At 41.2% G+C, this 16,337-nt stretch overlaps 1 protein-coding gene across 4 annotated transcripts in view; it reads right to left on the bottom strand.

Annotated features, from left to right (window-relative positions):
• The window catches only part of CHN1 (chimerin 1), a 102,380-nt gene that overhangs the window by 25,627 nt on the left and 60,416 nt on the right, over positions 1 to 16,337 (bottom strand). For all 4 annotated transcript variants that reach the window (XM_083469100.1, XM_083469102.1, XM_083469101.1 and 1 more), the window contains 2 exons: positions 14,489 to 14,777; positions 5,692 to 5,769 (listed from right to left, as the gene is read on the bottom strand). In XM_083469100.1, the coding sequence (XP_083325226.1) occupies positions 5,692 to 5,769; positions 14,489 to 14,777 (367 nt within the window). The remainder of the gene's footprint in view (positions 1 to 5,691; positions 5,770 to 14,488; positions 14,778 to 16,337) is intronic.

Genomic DNA, 16,337 nt, shown 5'->3' with positions numbered 1-16,337 from the left:
AATGTCAGGTAGTTGTTTATCTCTTTGACATCTGATGGGAGGGCGTTCCACAGGGCTGGCGCCGCTACCAAGGAGGCCCTCTGCCTGGTTCCCTGTAACCTCACTTCTCACAGGAAGGGAACTGCCAGAAGGCCCTCGGCGCTGGACCTCAGCGTCCCAGCAGAACGATGGGGGTGGAGACGCTCCTTCAGATATACTGGGCCAAGGCCGTTTAGGGCTTTAACGGTCAACACCAACACTTTGAATTGTGCTCGGAAACGTACTGGGAGCCAATGTAGGTCTTTCAAGACCAGTATTATGTGGTCTCGGTGGCCGCCCCCAGTCACCAGTCTAGCTGCCACATTCTGGATTAGTTGTAGTTTCCGGGTCACCTTCAAAGGTAGCCCCACGTAGAGAGTATTGCAGTAGTCCAAGTGGGAGATAACTAGAGCATGCACCACTCAGGTGAGACAGTCTGCGGGCAGGAAGGGTCTCAACCAGCCTACCAGATGGAGCTGGTAGACAGCTGCCCTGGTTGACCTGCGCCTCCATGGACAGCTGTGAGTCCAGAATGACTCCCAGGCTGCGCACCTGGTCCTTCAGGGGCACAGTTACCCCATTCAGGACCAGGGAGTCCTCCACATCCGCCCGTCTCCTGTCCCCCCAAAACAGTACTTCTGTCTTGTCTGGGAACCGTTACCTTTTTATTTCATTTTTTTAAAGAACTGGGACAGGAAAGTGACAGAGATCAGATGTTGCGCTGTAAACGTCTCTATCAAAACAAGCAACCGCAAGTAGCCCAGCATTCGTAGAAATGGAGGGACAGCAGGGAAACGCTTCCAGCTCAGCATTAAAACTGCTTGAACATAAAGCTCATATTTAATGAGTGCATCAGGTCTGCTCCATCGAGAAACTTAAACTTTTGTACCAGCATGTCATCAGCTAATGACATCATGAGCAGATGGGTCCATTTCATCCATCATTTTACTAGGCAGGCTTCACAGGCAGAAGTTAACAGAATATTGTATTCCAGCCCGCCTTAAACACTGTTTTAAATGCAGGAGACAAAGAAATCTAAAACCAGAGTTAATATCCCCCCGCCCATTGCTCATCTTATTCTAGGAAGTGAAAAACAAAATCTGGGCCGAGTCTAGAATGGTTAGGTAGCTTTAACAGCACCACTCCTGAAATTAAAAGATCTTAGCATTCAAATATATTGCTCCAGCTGCTTGATGGTCTGCATCGTGTCTGCTCAGGAGTGGTGATCTAAAAGGACATGCAAACTGCAGAAGGAGCTGGCCAGAATTAGATGTTTCCAATACTCAGTGGCTGCAGGTCTGGCCCAGAGCCAACGAGGACTTGGAAAAGGATAACCTTCTCTCCACAGAGAGCGGAGCCCTGCATTACATATAGTTCCGTGATTCTTTTTGCAGACATTTACTTGGAAAAACCCAGCTGCTGAAGCTGCAATTTGGAGGCGAGAAAGGGTCTTTGTAACTGTTATCCCTCAACTTGTTTTCCCACCCAAAACCAGGCTCTCCAAGCTACTTCAAACACAGCAACAGAAGTGACATGGGTACCTGTATCACTATTGCTGTAGTGGTAAATGCAACTTTTTGCTGGAAAGGGGTTTGAGGGGAAAGGGTGAAGAAGCCCATCTCCCCTACACCAGCCTACTGTTTCAAACTGTGTTAATATTTTTTTTTTAAAAAAAACAAAAACAGAAACTTAGTTCTGCTACAAGGGGTTGATCAAGCCAGTATCTCACTTTCAGTATGTCCCTTTGGAAACATGTCTAATTATTTCAAGTAGAGAAAACACTGCATGGTTAAATTTGTTTCCTAGCTGTAAATGTCTGACATAACCTTGAGCCCAATTTGTGCTTGCATCCAGCATGTTTCTTTAGCTGGTACAACCAGTGTAATGCTCTTGGTATGCAACTGGAAGAAATACTTAGCTTTTTGGAAATTCTTCAGGGCCTTTGAAGACTTAAGAAAACGAACAAACCTCAAACTGGACAACAGACCTTCCCCTTCGCACAATGCCTGCTTCAGTTCCAATATAACACCAGTGAAATATCCCACCCCCTATTCCCAACCTAGCAAGTCCAGGAGTTGCAGTTCCACAAGTTAAGAACTTCTCTGCACTCTCACACAACTTTTTCTAGTTTGTCATGGAGAAGGGCCATTATAGTTAAACCAGATCATATCTTTTGAGTGTCTGGTGTGCCCACTAGAGTCCCACAGCTATGTACGGAATCACGCCAATCATAGATGATCATTAAATCCAGAGCTCAGATTCAATGCTTCTAAATGGGAGAATCCAATCACTTTGTTTAAACATTGTTGTTTTATCCACTTTGTCAAGGAATCTAATTTAATATAAATTAGGTTTATGTTTTCAGAATGGCATGGGAAATTTGCATTATTTAAGAGGACATCTCCTGCTTTAATTTATTTATGTTCAAAATTCTCCTTGCTATTTGCTTTTAATTCAATGCCTGCTCTTAAAATTTTTTTTTTTTATATACCCTGGGGGCAAGTTGACTGCATTCTTAAGCTCCAGACCTTAGGGACTGCCTTTTCGTCTATGAGCAATCATAATCTCTGCAGTTAACCTACGGCAGACTTTTGATAATGCCTCCTGTGTATCAAGTGTGACGGGGGAGGGCACAAAGGGAGGTATTCTGTACTCCTGTTCCCCATCATTCCCCTGAAGATCTGCCAAAGGCAGTATCCTTCAAACTCCTCTTTATTTTTATTTTTCAAGAGCAGGCCGCTTGGTTGCCAAGGATACGCTTCTTCTTTTTCTTCTTCTTTGCAATATGTTTCTCCTCTCCCATTTAAATACATTTCTAACCATTAAAAAACACACAACTGTTCAAAATGTTATAAGCCAGACCAAGAAGCTAAAGGACCAAGGTATAATATGCATTTAAATATAATGTAAAATGATTGAAGGCTCAACAGAGGCAGGTTTCCCAGTGCTCTGTCTGGACTTAGATTCAGGGTAAACTAGCAAACCGCTGTTTAAGCAAAATGGATTTGGGTGCTCTTCCCACTTGCAATATAAATGTTTCCTGGAAACTGACAAATATATTGATAGAGATAAGGACATTCTTATAGCATTCATGCTGAAATGTATTACTCTGAAGCAAATGGGACAGTATCAGGGCTTGCTTCAAGGACTGAAGCATGAAATTAATAAAATCTGGCACCAATCTTAACTTATGTTGTGGAAACTTTAAATTAATCCAGAATATAGATGCAACTGGGCATAGGACTCAAATTACAGGTTTGGAGAGAACTGTATAGCACAAGGGGACATAAAAAGAAATGAAATCTCCTGAATAAAACTAGAGCAATATGCAGGTAATTATTCCCAAATTAAATCCTGCCCCCGCCCCCGAAATGACATACATTTACATGGCACTTTAAACCACGGTTAAGCAAAACTATGGTTTGAAGTTAAGCGCTCATACACCTGCTCATACACCAGGCTAAAATTGGGAGAGTTTCTTTCCTCTTGGTTACAGCTTGTGGTTTGTTTGGAGAGAAACAAACCACAAACCTGGATTCAGATACCAAAACACGAATTAACTCCTGGCAGTGAGGAAGGAACAAAGCGCCCATGATTTTAGACCGGTGCAGCAGCACACTGTGTTTTCACCTTTAAACCATAGTTTAGCGTAATTATGGTTTACAGCAGCGGCGAAGAACCTTGGCCTTCAAGCCAAATTAGTTCCAGCAGGAGGCCCAATTTGGCTCGCAAGGCCTTTCACCCAAACCAGGTCCACCTGCACTATACCTGACAGCATGTGTGATGACAGATACAGATGTGACTGCAAAGGAACAATTAGGAGCCCTATTGCGTGCTCCCAATTGCTCCTTATCAGCTGATTGGCGCTGACAGCAAGCCCTGCTTACACACTGCATACATAAATACGGCATGTATATAAAGCCAACTGGGAACTCCATGCTTACAGTCAATCCCAAGTATTCAAAGCACATCATATATATGAAGGGCTTGGAATCCCATAAGGCAGGGCTAGGGCTAGCCTATATGGTGCCCTAGAGAAGTTGCTGGCCTGCCAACCTAGCAGTTCAAAAGCACGTCGAAGCGCAAGTAGATAAATAGGTACCACTCCGGCGGGAAGGTAAACGGCGTTTCCATGCGCTGCTCTGGTTTCGCCAGAAGCGGCTTAGTCATGCTGGCCACATGACCCGGAAAAAACGTCTGCGGACAAATGCCAGCTCCCTCGGTCAGTAAAGCGAGATGAGCGCCGCAACCCCAGAGTCGTTCGCGACTGGACTGTCAGAGGTCCTTTACCTTTTGAGAAGTTGCTGCACTACAACTCCCAGGATCCCTGACCACTGCTCATGCTGATTGGAGCTGATGGAGTCCAACAACATCTGGAGGCCACCATTCTGACTCCACCTGCTGTGAGTCGGTATTACTACCATCCATATTGCAAATAGGGAGAGAGTGACTTGTCTGGAAGCCACCGAGTGAGTTCATGGCAGACGCGAGAACCAGGAACTTGCCAATCTGTAGCTCCTTCTCTGAAACCATTATGCCCCACTAGCTCTCCAGATTTCAGCTCGGCTTTACTACAATAAAGCACCACAATAGCAGGGTTCATATGTGTCTCCAGTCCAGAGCTCCGTGTATATTCAGGTGTGCGCACACAAGTATTCCAATCCATGATGAACACGTGTGCAATGCATTCCCAAAGAGTGAGCTTTGTATATGCAATGGAGCGTCCATACCTAAAACCGATCACTGGATCAGAGCACCTGAGCACCGACTGATTTCAAAAACAAGGAATACTGATATTTTACTTCGGGAGGAGTGTGGGCCAAATTTTTATTCTGACCCCTAATGGCAACCTCTTTTCCAACATAAAACCTAATAAGGTCTACCAGTTTCTGTTCTCTTGGAATAAGACAATGAGTAAGTGCTCATTCTGTTTACAAGGCCTTAATTAAAGCACCCATTTAATCAGAGGGATGTAATGAACTATCTACAACCATCATTAGCTCAGTGTACACATCTAAATAAGATAATTTTAAAGGGTTCCCAAGAAATAGTGAAGAAGACAATTGTATGGTGTGTGTTTTTTTAAAAAAATAGTAATAATAATAAAATAATAATATTCAGAAGCTACGTAAGGAAACTGTGTGGGTCTTTGAGAGTTACTAGCATTAAGAACCCTATGGTAACAACATGCTCTTTTCATCACAGTCAATTCATTAATGAAGGAGTCGGGGGGGGGGGGAGAGAAATGAGCTAGGAAGCAGGAAAATGCAGACCATCTGCTCTGCCCAGATGCAATAAAAGCGTGCTTCTGGCATCTAACACTATTTAATAGCAATGCACAGAGATAAGATCAGTAAATCCTTTGATCAAAGATCAAGTCTCTCTCACACAAAATCTTTATGTACCTCTGAACTAAAAGCCAGAATTTAACTAATATATTTCCCCAGACTTTTTTACTTGTACGTACACGCCCAACTACTGGGTTAAGATTAGGAATTAATCAAATTAATTCTACATGCAATATGTTACTTTACTGAAGTGATACTGCTAGGGTGATTTTTTGCCTAGCTTCAGAATGGAACACAAAGACATACAAACAAACAAACAACTGCCCCAAACAAGTATGGAATAGCTGCCCAGGCATAGGTATAATGAAAGAGGTGAACTTCTTACCTTGAAACTGTGAACCTTTTCATATTTTGGAATGTGTTCGTTTTCTTTCAGAGTTGCTCTTCTGACAAGTGATGTCAGCTGCGAATAAGCAAAGAGTTTAAGAGGTTGCCAGATTGTCACCGATGACTTTTGAAAGCCTAGTCGCATTCCCAAGGCTGCCATCAATAAATCTCTTTGACGGCTCTCCTGTTTGGAGTTGTGAACGGCAGATCTATTAGCTTTTTGCCCTGACCAAGACTCTTTGGATGGCATTTTGGAAGAACTGGCAGGCAAAAACCGAAACCAAGAACCAAAAAGCCCAAACACCAAAAATAAAATAAAAACAAGAACTTTGCACCGATCTCAATTTGAGTTAAAAGCAAAATGAAAGCAGCCTTATTATCCTGAAGCCTAAACTGAGCTGAAGAAGGGCATCATTGATGCAGTTACTATTTTACTTTAAAAGAAAAATCTGGTTTGGCTGTGGTTTCTTCTCTCTTGAGGGCTTTTGTTTTTTTAAAAAGCTTTCTAATTCAAGCCTGAAAACTTATGGGTCTGAATGTAAACAAAAGCAGAGTCCCTGTTAACAAAAGAAATCCCAGAATGTCTTCATCCATTTAGAAACCTATGCAGTGAATGCAGAAGAGGCAGTTTTCTAGACTCTTTTCTTCCCTATTCAACCATACTGATGACCATTTTGTATCAAAAGATGCTCACATACTGCATATAATCAGTTTCCAGTTAACAGACACTCTGCTAACCTCAGTCTAGCAAGGAGAGGGAGGAGGGGGCGGGCTTTAGCCGGCAGCAATGAATCTGACTGGTTAGATTTAGACGGCATGCAACCAACGAAGAGCTGGCAATAGAATTTAAGCAGCGTGGTGCTCAGGCTCACTCATCCCCCCCTCCCACAGGAGACTTTCTTGCTGGCTCAAGAGGAAAAAAAAAATCAGCAGGAAGATAATGAGCAATGAATGAGTCATGCATCAATGCAAAATGGCATCTCTGCCATTTAAAAACTAAGGAGATTGCTCTTCAGTTTTAATGCCTGGAAATGTAGTGCAAGCAGGAAAGGAAGGAAAGCTGCATATTACATGGATGATTGAGACAGATGAACACTAATCCTACTGCTCATGACTATTCTCACATGCAGGGACACGGGTGGCGCTGTGGGTTAAACCACAGCCTAGGACATGCCAATCAGAAGGTCGGCGGTTCGAATCCCCACGACGGGGTAAGCTCCCGTTGCTCGGTCCCTGCTCCTGCCAACCTAGCAGTTCGAAAGCACGTCAAAGTGCAAGTAGATAAATAGGTACCGCTCCGGCGGGAAGGTAAATGGTGTTTCCGTGCACTGCTCTGGTTCGCCAGAAGCGGCTTAGTTATGCTGGCCACATGACCCGGAAGCTGTAGGCCGGCTCCCTCAGCCAATAAAGCAAGATGAGCGCTGCAACCCCAGAGTCGGTCACGACTGGACCTAATGGTAAGGGGTCCCTTTACCTTTATTCTCACATGCACCTCCCTTTACCTTTTTACAACAATTTCACGGTAACACAAAATGCCTTTTCTTTTGCACTTGTAGTCTACATTGCTCAGCCCCTTTATTCTTAAAAGGCTGTCACCATCACCTTCCTCTCCACCAACATCTTACATCTTGTGTAATGATTCCCCACTGCATCCAAATGAGTTGGGGTGATGGTACTGAAATGGGATCAGTGGTTGAGCTGGATGCCCCCAACGTCCTTTTCCAGGAACTGATGGAACTGTGGCAACTGATTGTAAGAATTATACTAGAATGATCAAACTAGCATGGAGTGCTGGAGGTTGCTTTGATAGGCCTGGCAAACTGGACAAAGCAGCCATCCTTTGCTGTGGAGGCAGTTCTCTTTAGTTTTCATGTTCTGGAAGGGTCCAACAATTTGGAAAGGGAGCTCACCTTCTGAGTCCCTCTTCCCAGGTGTGGAATGTGGTATTTCTGTGTGTGAAAGTCAAGATGCTACAGGCTGAGAGTGGAATACAGTGGTACCTCGTGTTAAGAACCTAATTTGTTCTGAAAGTCCGTTCTTAACCTGAAACTGTTCTTAACCTGAGGTACCACTTTAACTAATGGGGCCTCCCGCTGCCACCGCCGCACGATTTCTGTTCTCATCCTGAAGCAAAGTTCTTAACCCAAGGTACTATTTCTGGATAAGCGGAGTCTGTAACCTGAAGTGTGGTACCCGAGGTATCACTGTACACTGCTCACCAGAAACTTAGCAAGGATGGAGTAAGTAAGAGAAAAGGTTCCCATGTGAATCAGCAACTGGTTAAGAAACAGGAACTAGAGAGCAGGAATAAGAGGACATTTCTCTCTCTACTGATGGATCAAGAATTAAAATGAGCAGTGAGGGCTTCAAGATACCAAAAACGTTCAGGGAGGCTGAAACAGAAAGGAATTGCCAGGAACTCCTAATCACTGTCTCAAAACTGGGCAAATGGGCAGTAGAATGGCAAATGCAATTTAGTGTTTTTGTTCTCGTTTTTATTACGCATTTTGTGTGGGGTTTTTTTTAATCTTGTATATTGTGGACTGCTGCAAGATTTACAGCTGAAGAGTAGTATACAAATTTAATAAATGACAAATAATAATGAATGAAATTGACTGGGCCTGATTTGTATACCTCTGTGCTCACTGCAAGAGGTACCTGCCAAGTCCATTGTATGGCATGTAACATGGTATGGCATGTAACATGCTCTTGAATTTAATGCTACAGCAATATTTATAAAGGAAGGGGTGGCATGATTAACACACGGGGAAGCATTCAGGTGAACAATAAACTAGCAACATTTAATTTTTCCTTCCCCATTATTGGAATGCCCTTTCAAGTTTGTGAAACTCATTATATGTTGTATCCAATTCTCGAGGCTACTTTGCATTGTACGTAGTAAGTGATAACTGAATGCCAAAAGCATACGGCCTGTACCAGCTGAGAATGGCATTTTTACATCTCAACTGTTCATGGCAAAATACTTGGGAAGTAGGAGTCCAAGTCTTTCCCATTCATTATTTCCCCATTATTCTTTAACAAAAGCAGTGACTTTAAGTGTACATGAGCCACTCTCATTCCATGTGTGGTGCACAGATTTTGTACTGTGGTTATTTTGGGTTTGAATAAATCTTAGATAGGGCTGCCATATTTCAAAAAGTGAAAATCCAGACACAAAAATTGGTGAGCTTGTTTTAAAGCTTTTTTAAAATTTTATTTTAGGAAATTCACCAAAATATCAACACTTCCGATCTAAGTTGCCATATGCCTGGGTTTTCCTAGATATTTTTAATGATTTTTGAAAATCCCACCTGGACGCTATTTTCAATGGATGAATCCTGGTTATGTCCAGGAAATTCCAGACATAGGGTAGTTTGTATTAGGTGTTAACTCTGAGACAATGCAGATGTGTTGTGGCAAGAATCCTCTTAGAAAGTCATCTGCATGAGAGTTGGGGGAATATTTTTTTAAGAGAACGTTTGCTATCTGTGGCTTTGACGGTTACTTGCATTAAAGCAGTAGTTTTCTCTCTTTAAATCTACTGTCTTGTTAATCAGTGCATGCTTTATTTCATTTTTAAAGAAGTTATTATATCTTGTAGCCCTAGTGAAGAGGTTTTATTTCACACCTGAGTGGGGAATATTTGGTCACGGGGGGGGGGGGGGATGGCTGCCAGGACAAGCTATTTATGCAGGCTTCCTCAACCTTGGACCTCCAGATGTTCTTGGCCTACAACTCCCATGATCCCTAGCTAGCAGGACCAGTGATCAGGGATGATGGGAATTGTAGTTTCAAAACATCTGGCGGGCTGAGGTTGAGAAAAAATAGGTGGTGGTGGAATAGATATGAAAAAAGTCTGTCTTCCTGGGTCATCATAATCTCCACATAAAATAAATTTTAAAAATGCCACTTGTGCTACAAACTTCCATCAAGCAGCTGTCCCTATGGATCTATTTCTAAGGCAAGGGGATTGAAAAAGTCACTCATGGAGAATAAGGCATGGCTTTGTTTACAGTGGTAAGGCAATGGGTTGTATCCAAGTAAGTTATACTCAGAAGTAGACCCAAGGAACAAGTAACATAACTCCATTGATTTCACTGGTTCCCTGAAGCTGCATTGACTGTCTAGGAAAATAAAGTATTTTCCAGTTCAATTACCAGTAGAAATAAGCAAGCCACCAACTTTGCACTTATATAATTAAGACTGCACCTTCCAAGATCCTTGAAACATCATAAATAATTGTAAGTATTAACATAAATCATTTTGATATTTTTCTTTCCTCCCGTGGCAAAGAGCATGTTTATATTTTGACATGCTTATTTCCTACTTGTCAGTTTCCCTTTCCCCTATATTTCTTAAAACCTGATTTATTTTCAATTACACTTTAGGGTCACATTAGCAGAAAATGATTTCTGGATCCCGGAAAATTAAATCTAGAGAACGCCAATAAAAAGCAGAACAAAAACTACCTGACAGGAAAAGGTCACCCTTTCACAGCTATGATTATGAAAAAGAGATTTTAATCAGAAAAGGTAGTTTTAAACTAATGAATTTCCATTCTTATGTGACTTTCTGCTACAGAAACCTATGGAACAATGTTACAAAGCTTCCATAAATTAGTGCTACCTTGATCATCGGCAGGATTTTTTTAAAAGACCAAACAAACCCAAAAACAGTCATGCAGACTTAGAAATCACCCACACCTAAATCACGCACATTATTTATGCAGTTATATATTACCCAGGCAAATAATACACCCCAACCAATATAAGATTCAAGTTGTTTTCTATGAGAATACTGAATACCTAGTCATATACTGTATATTCAGAACAAAATTTTCCTGGAGAAAGCACTGGGCTACACTTCATATTTGAATATATGGTCTAATCCTACACAGCTGAATTGCCTGTGGACAAGATAAACCAGGACAAAGTGTTGCCTGAATGCCACAAAACCTTATTACACTGTTGTTATGATTATTTTTTTTCATATTATGCTGTCTATTATGCTTTTTATTATGTTTTTATTACTGATGCTCCATAAAATGTTTTCTTAATGTTGCACATTGCCCAGGGATCTTTTGATAAAGGGTGTTATACAAACTGAATTGTTGTTGTTGTTGTTGTTAGTAAAATGTCTGTGATCAATTGCTTCATGTGTACTTTATTTTCTGATGAGACATTGATATTCAATTGCATTCTCAACTTGTGTTTACAAACTCTCTTGAAGTTGGTCTAGAAAACTGACCTGCCTGGGAGTTAGGTTACAAGGTGTGAACAGAGTTTGGAATGAATGCAAAGTAAGATGACTTTATAGCAGTTCAGAACTATAATTTATTGGGTTGTTTCTATTTCTATTTCTATTGTGTATTTTGTATTTTTATATTGTGATTTTCTGTTGTAGCCACCCTCAGGCCTGCGGGTATAGGGCGGTATATAAATTTAATAAATAATAGTAATAGTAATAGTAATAATAATATAAGCCAGAGATATCATGTGGATTTAGGAACTCCAACAAAATAAAGAGCACGGGAAGAACACTGATATATGTGTAAATGTGAAATGGGGTGCCCTTTTTTGTGGGAACTATAGACTCTCAATCAGGGTGCTGCTCCCTAGCTGCACTGGGAAAGGGAAATGGGAGATGTTTATGGGCCTACAAAATAGTTGCATCTAGTCAGATGCAGTAGTTAGTGGTTTGTACAGGAATCTGCATAGCAATTCAACCTTGGCCAAAAGCCATTCTGGAAAAATCAATCTTTTAATTCAAAATGGATTTTTGAAATCCAGCTGCTGTTAAGTAAAACTGGAAATTTAAGACAATCCTTGTGAATTTTCAGAAAGCCCAGAAATGCCACAGTGATACATCTCATTACTAATATATATGTACTCATACGATTCTTGATTCTCACACATATAATTTTGTGGATGTCCAGCAAGCAATACATTAGCCCTTTCTGTGAAAACATCATACCTCCAGCCATAATATTTTGTTGTCTCTACAGGCATGTGAATGAACTTGATCCTCATGGATGTGAAAGTTAAAAATCTTATCTGACGTATTAATTTTGCAGTTCTTCAGTTCATGTAGCTGATTCAGCTCTGAAGGAATTTGGTGTATTTTGCTACTACAAACATCATTTGTTACAGATTTAATTGGATGCAAGTTATCCAAACTAGCTGTTCAGAAACTGTAAATGAAAACTGCAGACTGGCCAAAGCGTTTCAAAGTGGTCATTCACCTATCACTAACTAAAATCTCTGCCCAAATAATTTAACACTTTGTCTACTGGAAAATAATTGCAAACCACAATGATACAAATTTTGCTAAAGTCATTCAGTGAAAGATTACACTTGTGCTTTGTTAAAATGATTTTGCTGTTGAGCCACTGCTGTTCTAGTGAGTTCACAAAGCTACTTAGCATTTTAAGCTACAGATATCCTTTTTTCTCTCTCTAGGTAAAAGCACTTTAGAAGCATCCATTCTCAGCGTTGTGTGAAATTGAGTTGCTAAACTATCATCTTCATCCTACAATGACATGACCTAGCCTTGCCAATAGCTATTCCTTTGAAACAATACCTCAAATTGGCAAGAAATCACACGGTGAAATGAAGGATTTTGCCCAATCGTTCTTTTTATAAATAGCAACAGGACAATGAGACGGAGTCAAAGTCCACAACTGCCTTCAAAAGTTAGATCAACGTCCCTCAGTAATGTTCACAAATTCACCTCTAGTTCCTGGGTGCAGCAAGGAATTGCATGATCTATTAATAAGAGACAGTCATGTCCTAGACTCATGATCCATACGGGTGAAACTGTTTCTGCGGATGATCATTTCCGCCCTGCAATAATCCTGAGACAATGTGGGGGCCAATGTAATGTGTGGGCAGACTCTCACATATTCTCCTTAGTTACTCACTGCAAGGATGAAAATAACTGGCTGCTAAGGAGGTTTGACAAGTTACCTATGGCTGATGTATCCCCAAACTGTTCAACGTATAAAGGTAAAGGGACCCCTGACTGTTAAGTCCAGTCGTGACCGACTCTGGGGTTGCGGCGCTCACCTCACTTTACTGGCTGAGGGAGCCAGCGTACAGCTTCCGGGTCATGTGGCCAGCATGACTAAGCCGCTTCTGGCAAACCAGAGCAGCACACGAAAACGCCGTTTACCTGCCCGCCGGAGCAGTACCTATTTATCTACTTGCACTTTGATGTGCTTTCGAACTGCTAGGTTGGCAGGAGCAGGAACCGAGCAACGGGAGCTCACCCCGTCACGGGGATTCGAACCGCTGGTCTTCCGATCGGCAAGACCACAGCGCCAATGTATATCAGAGGCTAAATCACGGTGTTGCTCTTTTCTCCTGTGGTTTTGTGTTAAGTATTATTTTCCTTTTGATTTCTATTTGCCCCCCCCCCCCGTCATTACCTTACAACAATGGTATATGGCTAATTGAGCATACATTGTTCTGGGTCTGTGACTGTATAATAAATTATGTTATTTTATTTGACCATATATCGTCAAATACTACCAGCAATGAATGTACTACCAGAAGAATAGGCTTGCAAATTACCATTCATATAGGCCAGAATACACACACATACACACTTGCAACCCCCACAGTGCTTATACTGTACTTTCTTTGGCAAAACCCAACTGTGTCATTGCTGGGGATTCTTTAGAAAGGCGTTACTAATGGAATTTATTATTTTTGAATGATAGCAGCAACAGAATTAGAAGGCACAATACGTCTTGTATATTTGTAACGATCTTCTGTTCCATTTCAGAGCCTGGGCTGTTTTTTAAATTTAGAATAGCCTTTTTCATGTTTTTGGTTATCATAATCATTTCAATATGAGGGGGGGAAAGTTTGAAATATCCTTCTAGAGCACCAGGAAACACAGTGCTCTTCAGTAACATTTTAAGTATATATATACACAGCAAATAGTCATGATATTTCTGGAGAGTAAAAAAATATAGTTTATCAGAATTGTACTGAAGGCCACATTGCCAAAATATCTAAAGCCCAGGAACAAATAAGAATTCAGCTTACTATTATTATTATTATTATTATTATTATTATTATTATTATTATTAAAACAACAACTCAAAATTCACAAAACTCAAAACAGCCTCTTCTGTATTTAATATTTAGAGTGTTGCATTAATTTTCCTGTTACCATGAAGCTGGATTCTGTGTTGTGAGCAACATACAGGTGTATAGCAGGATATTAGTGGCTTCAGATCAGTGGTTCCCAACCTTTTTTGGGCCATGCCCCACCTAAGCATCTCTTAAAAACAAATCAGTGGGGTTTTTCTTCCATTATAAACAATATTTTTTGACTGTTAGCATTTACTATATTACAACAAATAGTATACCCTTTGTTCTTAAACCTTCATTACACCCTTGATGAAATAATAATAATAATAATAATAATAATAATAATAATAATAATAATAATAATAATTTATTTATACCCCATCCACCTGGACTTTCACAGTGAAAAAGTGGGGAAGAATCTTTTTAAAATAACTGATATTTACTGAGTAAGCATACCTTACTTAAGTTACTGAAAGATTGAGGGGGGGGGGGAGTAATTTGCATTTAAACACTTGACCTGTAATTTCTCTGTTCCTAATACACTGGATGAAGCACACTTTTTAATTTCTTTAAAAATTACAGTGTTGTCTCTTTCTTTCATACCCACTATCCTGTACGACAATGTCTTATTTTTCAAATCGGATTAGGAAATTTGGGAAAGTGTGGGAAGAATAAAATTGTGATTGAGTAACTTACCCTTTTTTCTACTATGTCATTGTCTCCCGAAGACTCTTTGCCATCAAGTGTATCTCTCACAGCCACTGTATGCTTCTTGTTTGTTGGCTCTCTGCTTAAAGTTGTATATCCTATGTGTTCATAAATTGGATTTATGGTCATCTTGGCAATGTATTCTGCTGCCTTGGTTTCAATATAAAGGGTGATCAATCCATCTGTCACCAGGTCGTGGATAGACTCAAAACGTTTCTCTCCAACGAAGTGTTTTCCATCATAGTAAAGTCTGAAGTTTCTGGTTTGATTTCCAAATCTGCCTCAACGGAAGAGAAGAGGTGTATTAAAAAACAACAACCAACCTTCAGCAAGAGAACTCTGCACATAATAAACATTCTCAAACAAACCGAGGCTAGTATATTCTGTGGGTGGTTTGAATGAGGAATACAGAGTGGTCAGTCTTTGGCTTCAATTTCCAGCTTCAAGGACGGTGTACAAATCAGAACCTCATGGGAGGGGGAAACCAACCACTGAGGATAGAACACCAAAGATGTGCTTGGCCTTGAAAGACATGCTTTGTCCTCTAGTTACTTAATTATCTTGTGGACAAGCTGAAATTTAAAGCAGTTCAATGCTCAGTTGCTTGCCTATGAAGGGAGAAGTTCTCATCACACAGGATTATCTGTTGGAGAACACTAATACAAAGATCTGATGTCGCTCTGTATCTCTGCACCCTGTTGCCTTTCTGTAGGAAGAGGTCATTCAGGGCAGAGTCGTGCTCAAGTCGTGCCATCAATGATACTGGGTGGAACTATTGCCAGAAGTGCAGCCATGCAGGACAGACTACGCACAAGGCCAAGCATTCTTCATTCGTGGCCAAAGACCAAGGACTAACTTTTCAAGCTTTGCATAAAAGCTGCCTTGTGCCGGGCTTATTAAGTCTGCAGTTCAAGGAAATCTTTGTGGCATAATGGCTCTGCAAGCTGGCGATTGATTCTGCAGCCCAAGTTGGAAATCATGTCCAGATTAAGCTGAATTCTTGCACTTATGAAACATCCCACCCGAAGAGTGGAATGCAAGGATGCCTGCAGTAAGTCTTAGGTGGATGAACTCCCTTGGGGACTGTTTGTAGGTCTTTAGGCCACAGTCAACACTACTTTTCCTAGAGGGTGAAGGCATCCCCACCCAAAACAACAACAACACCACATTTGCTGCTGTCAAGTGTCAAGTCACTGACCAGACAACAGTACCAGCTACCAGTTTTAGCAGTGTATGAACAAAGCACTTTTTTGGGAGGGATATAACCTTGAAATGTCCATCAGTCCATATACAATTGAGGTTTTAACCCACAACATTCAACATCCACCGTAGTGGCATGTAGTCCAATTTATGTATTCAGCAGAGGGTGTTCTGGAGAAGACACGCCTGCTTTGACCGATGACGCCTACTGCAGTCCCGGCAATGAGGGTCAGAACTGGGGATAGCTTACTCAAAACACCCCTTAGGTAAATAATGACAAACAAATCCCAAGATGATGATGGCAGCTGTGGTGTGCATGTTGTGTAGGACGCCTGTGCCTTAAGCAGTTGGGCAAAGAAGCCTTCCTGTAATTGGGCAATAGGAAACCTTGCCCAAATGAGGTAAATATAGCAAAAGAATACAAAATCTGGCAAAACAAACGGACGTTGATGAGGCAAGACAAGAAAAGGAGGGATTCTGAGGAACGTGGTGGTGAAGTTATATTAAACAATACAGTGGTGCCTCGCAAGACGAAATTAATCCGTTCCGCGAGTCTCTTCGTCTAGCGGTTTTTTCGTCTTGCGAAGCAACCCTATTAGCGGCTTAGCGGATTAGTGCTATTAGCGGTTTAGCGGCT

The sequence above is a fragment of the Podarcis liolepis genome (assembly GCF_965112155.1).
Source record: "Podarcis liolepis genome assembly, chromosome: 1".
NCBI classification, from domain to species: domain Eukaryota; kingdom Metazoa; phylum Chordata; class Lepidosauria; order Squamata; family Lacertidae; genus Podarcis; species Podarcis liolepis.
The sequence above is the reverse complement of the archived record's forward strand: the minus strand, read 5'-3'. Positions and strand labels throughout refer to the sequence as shown.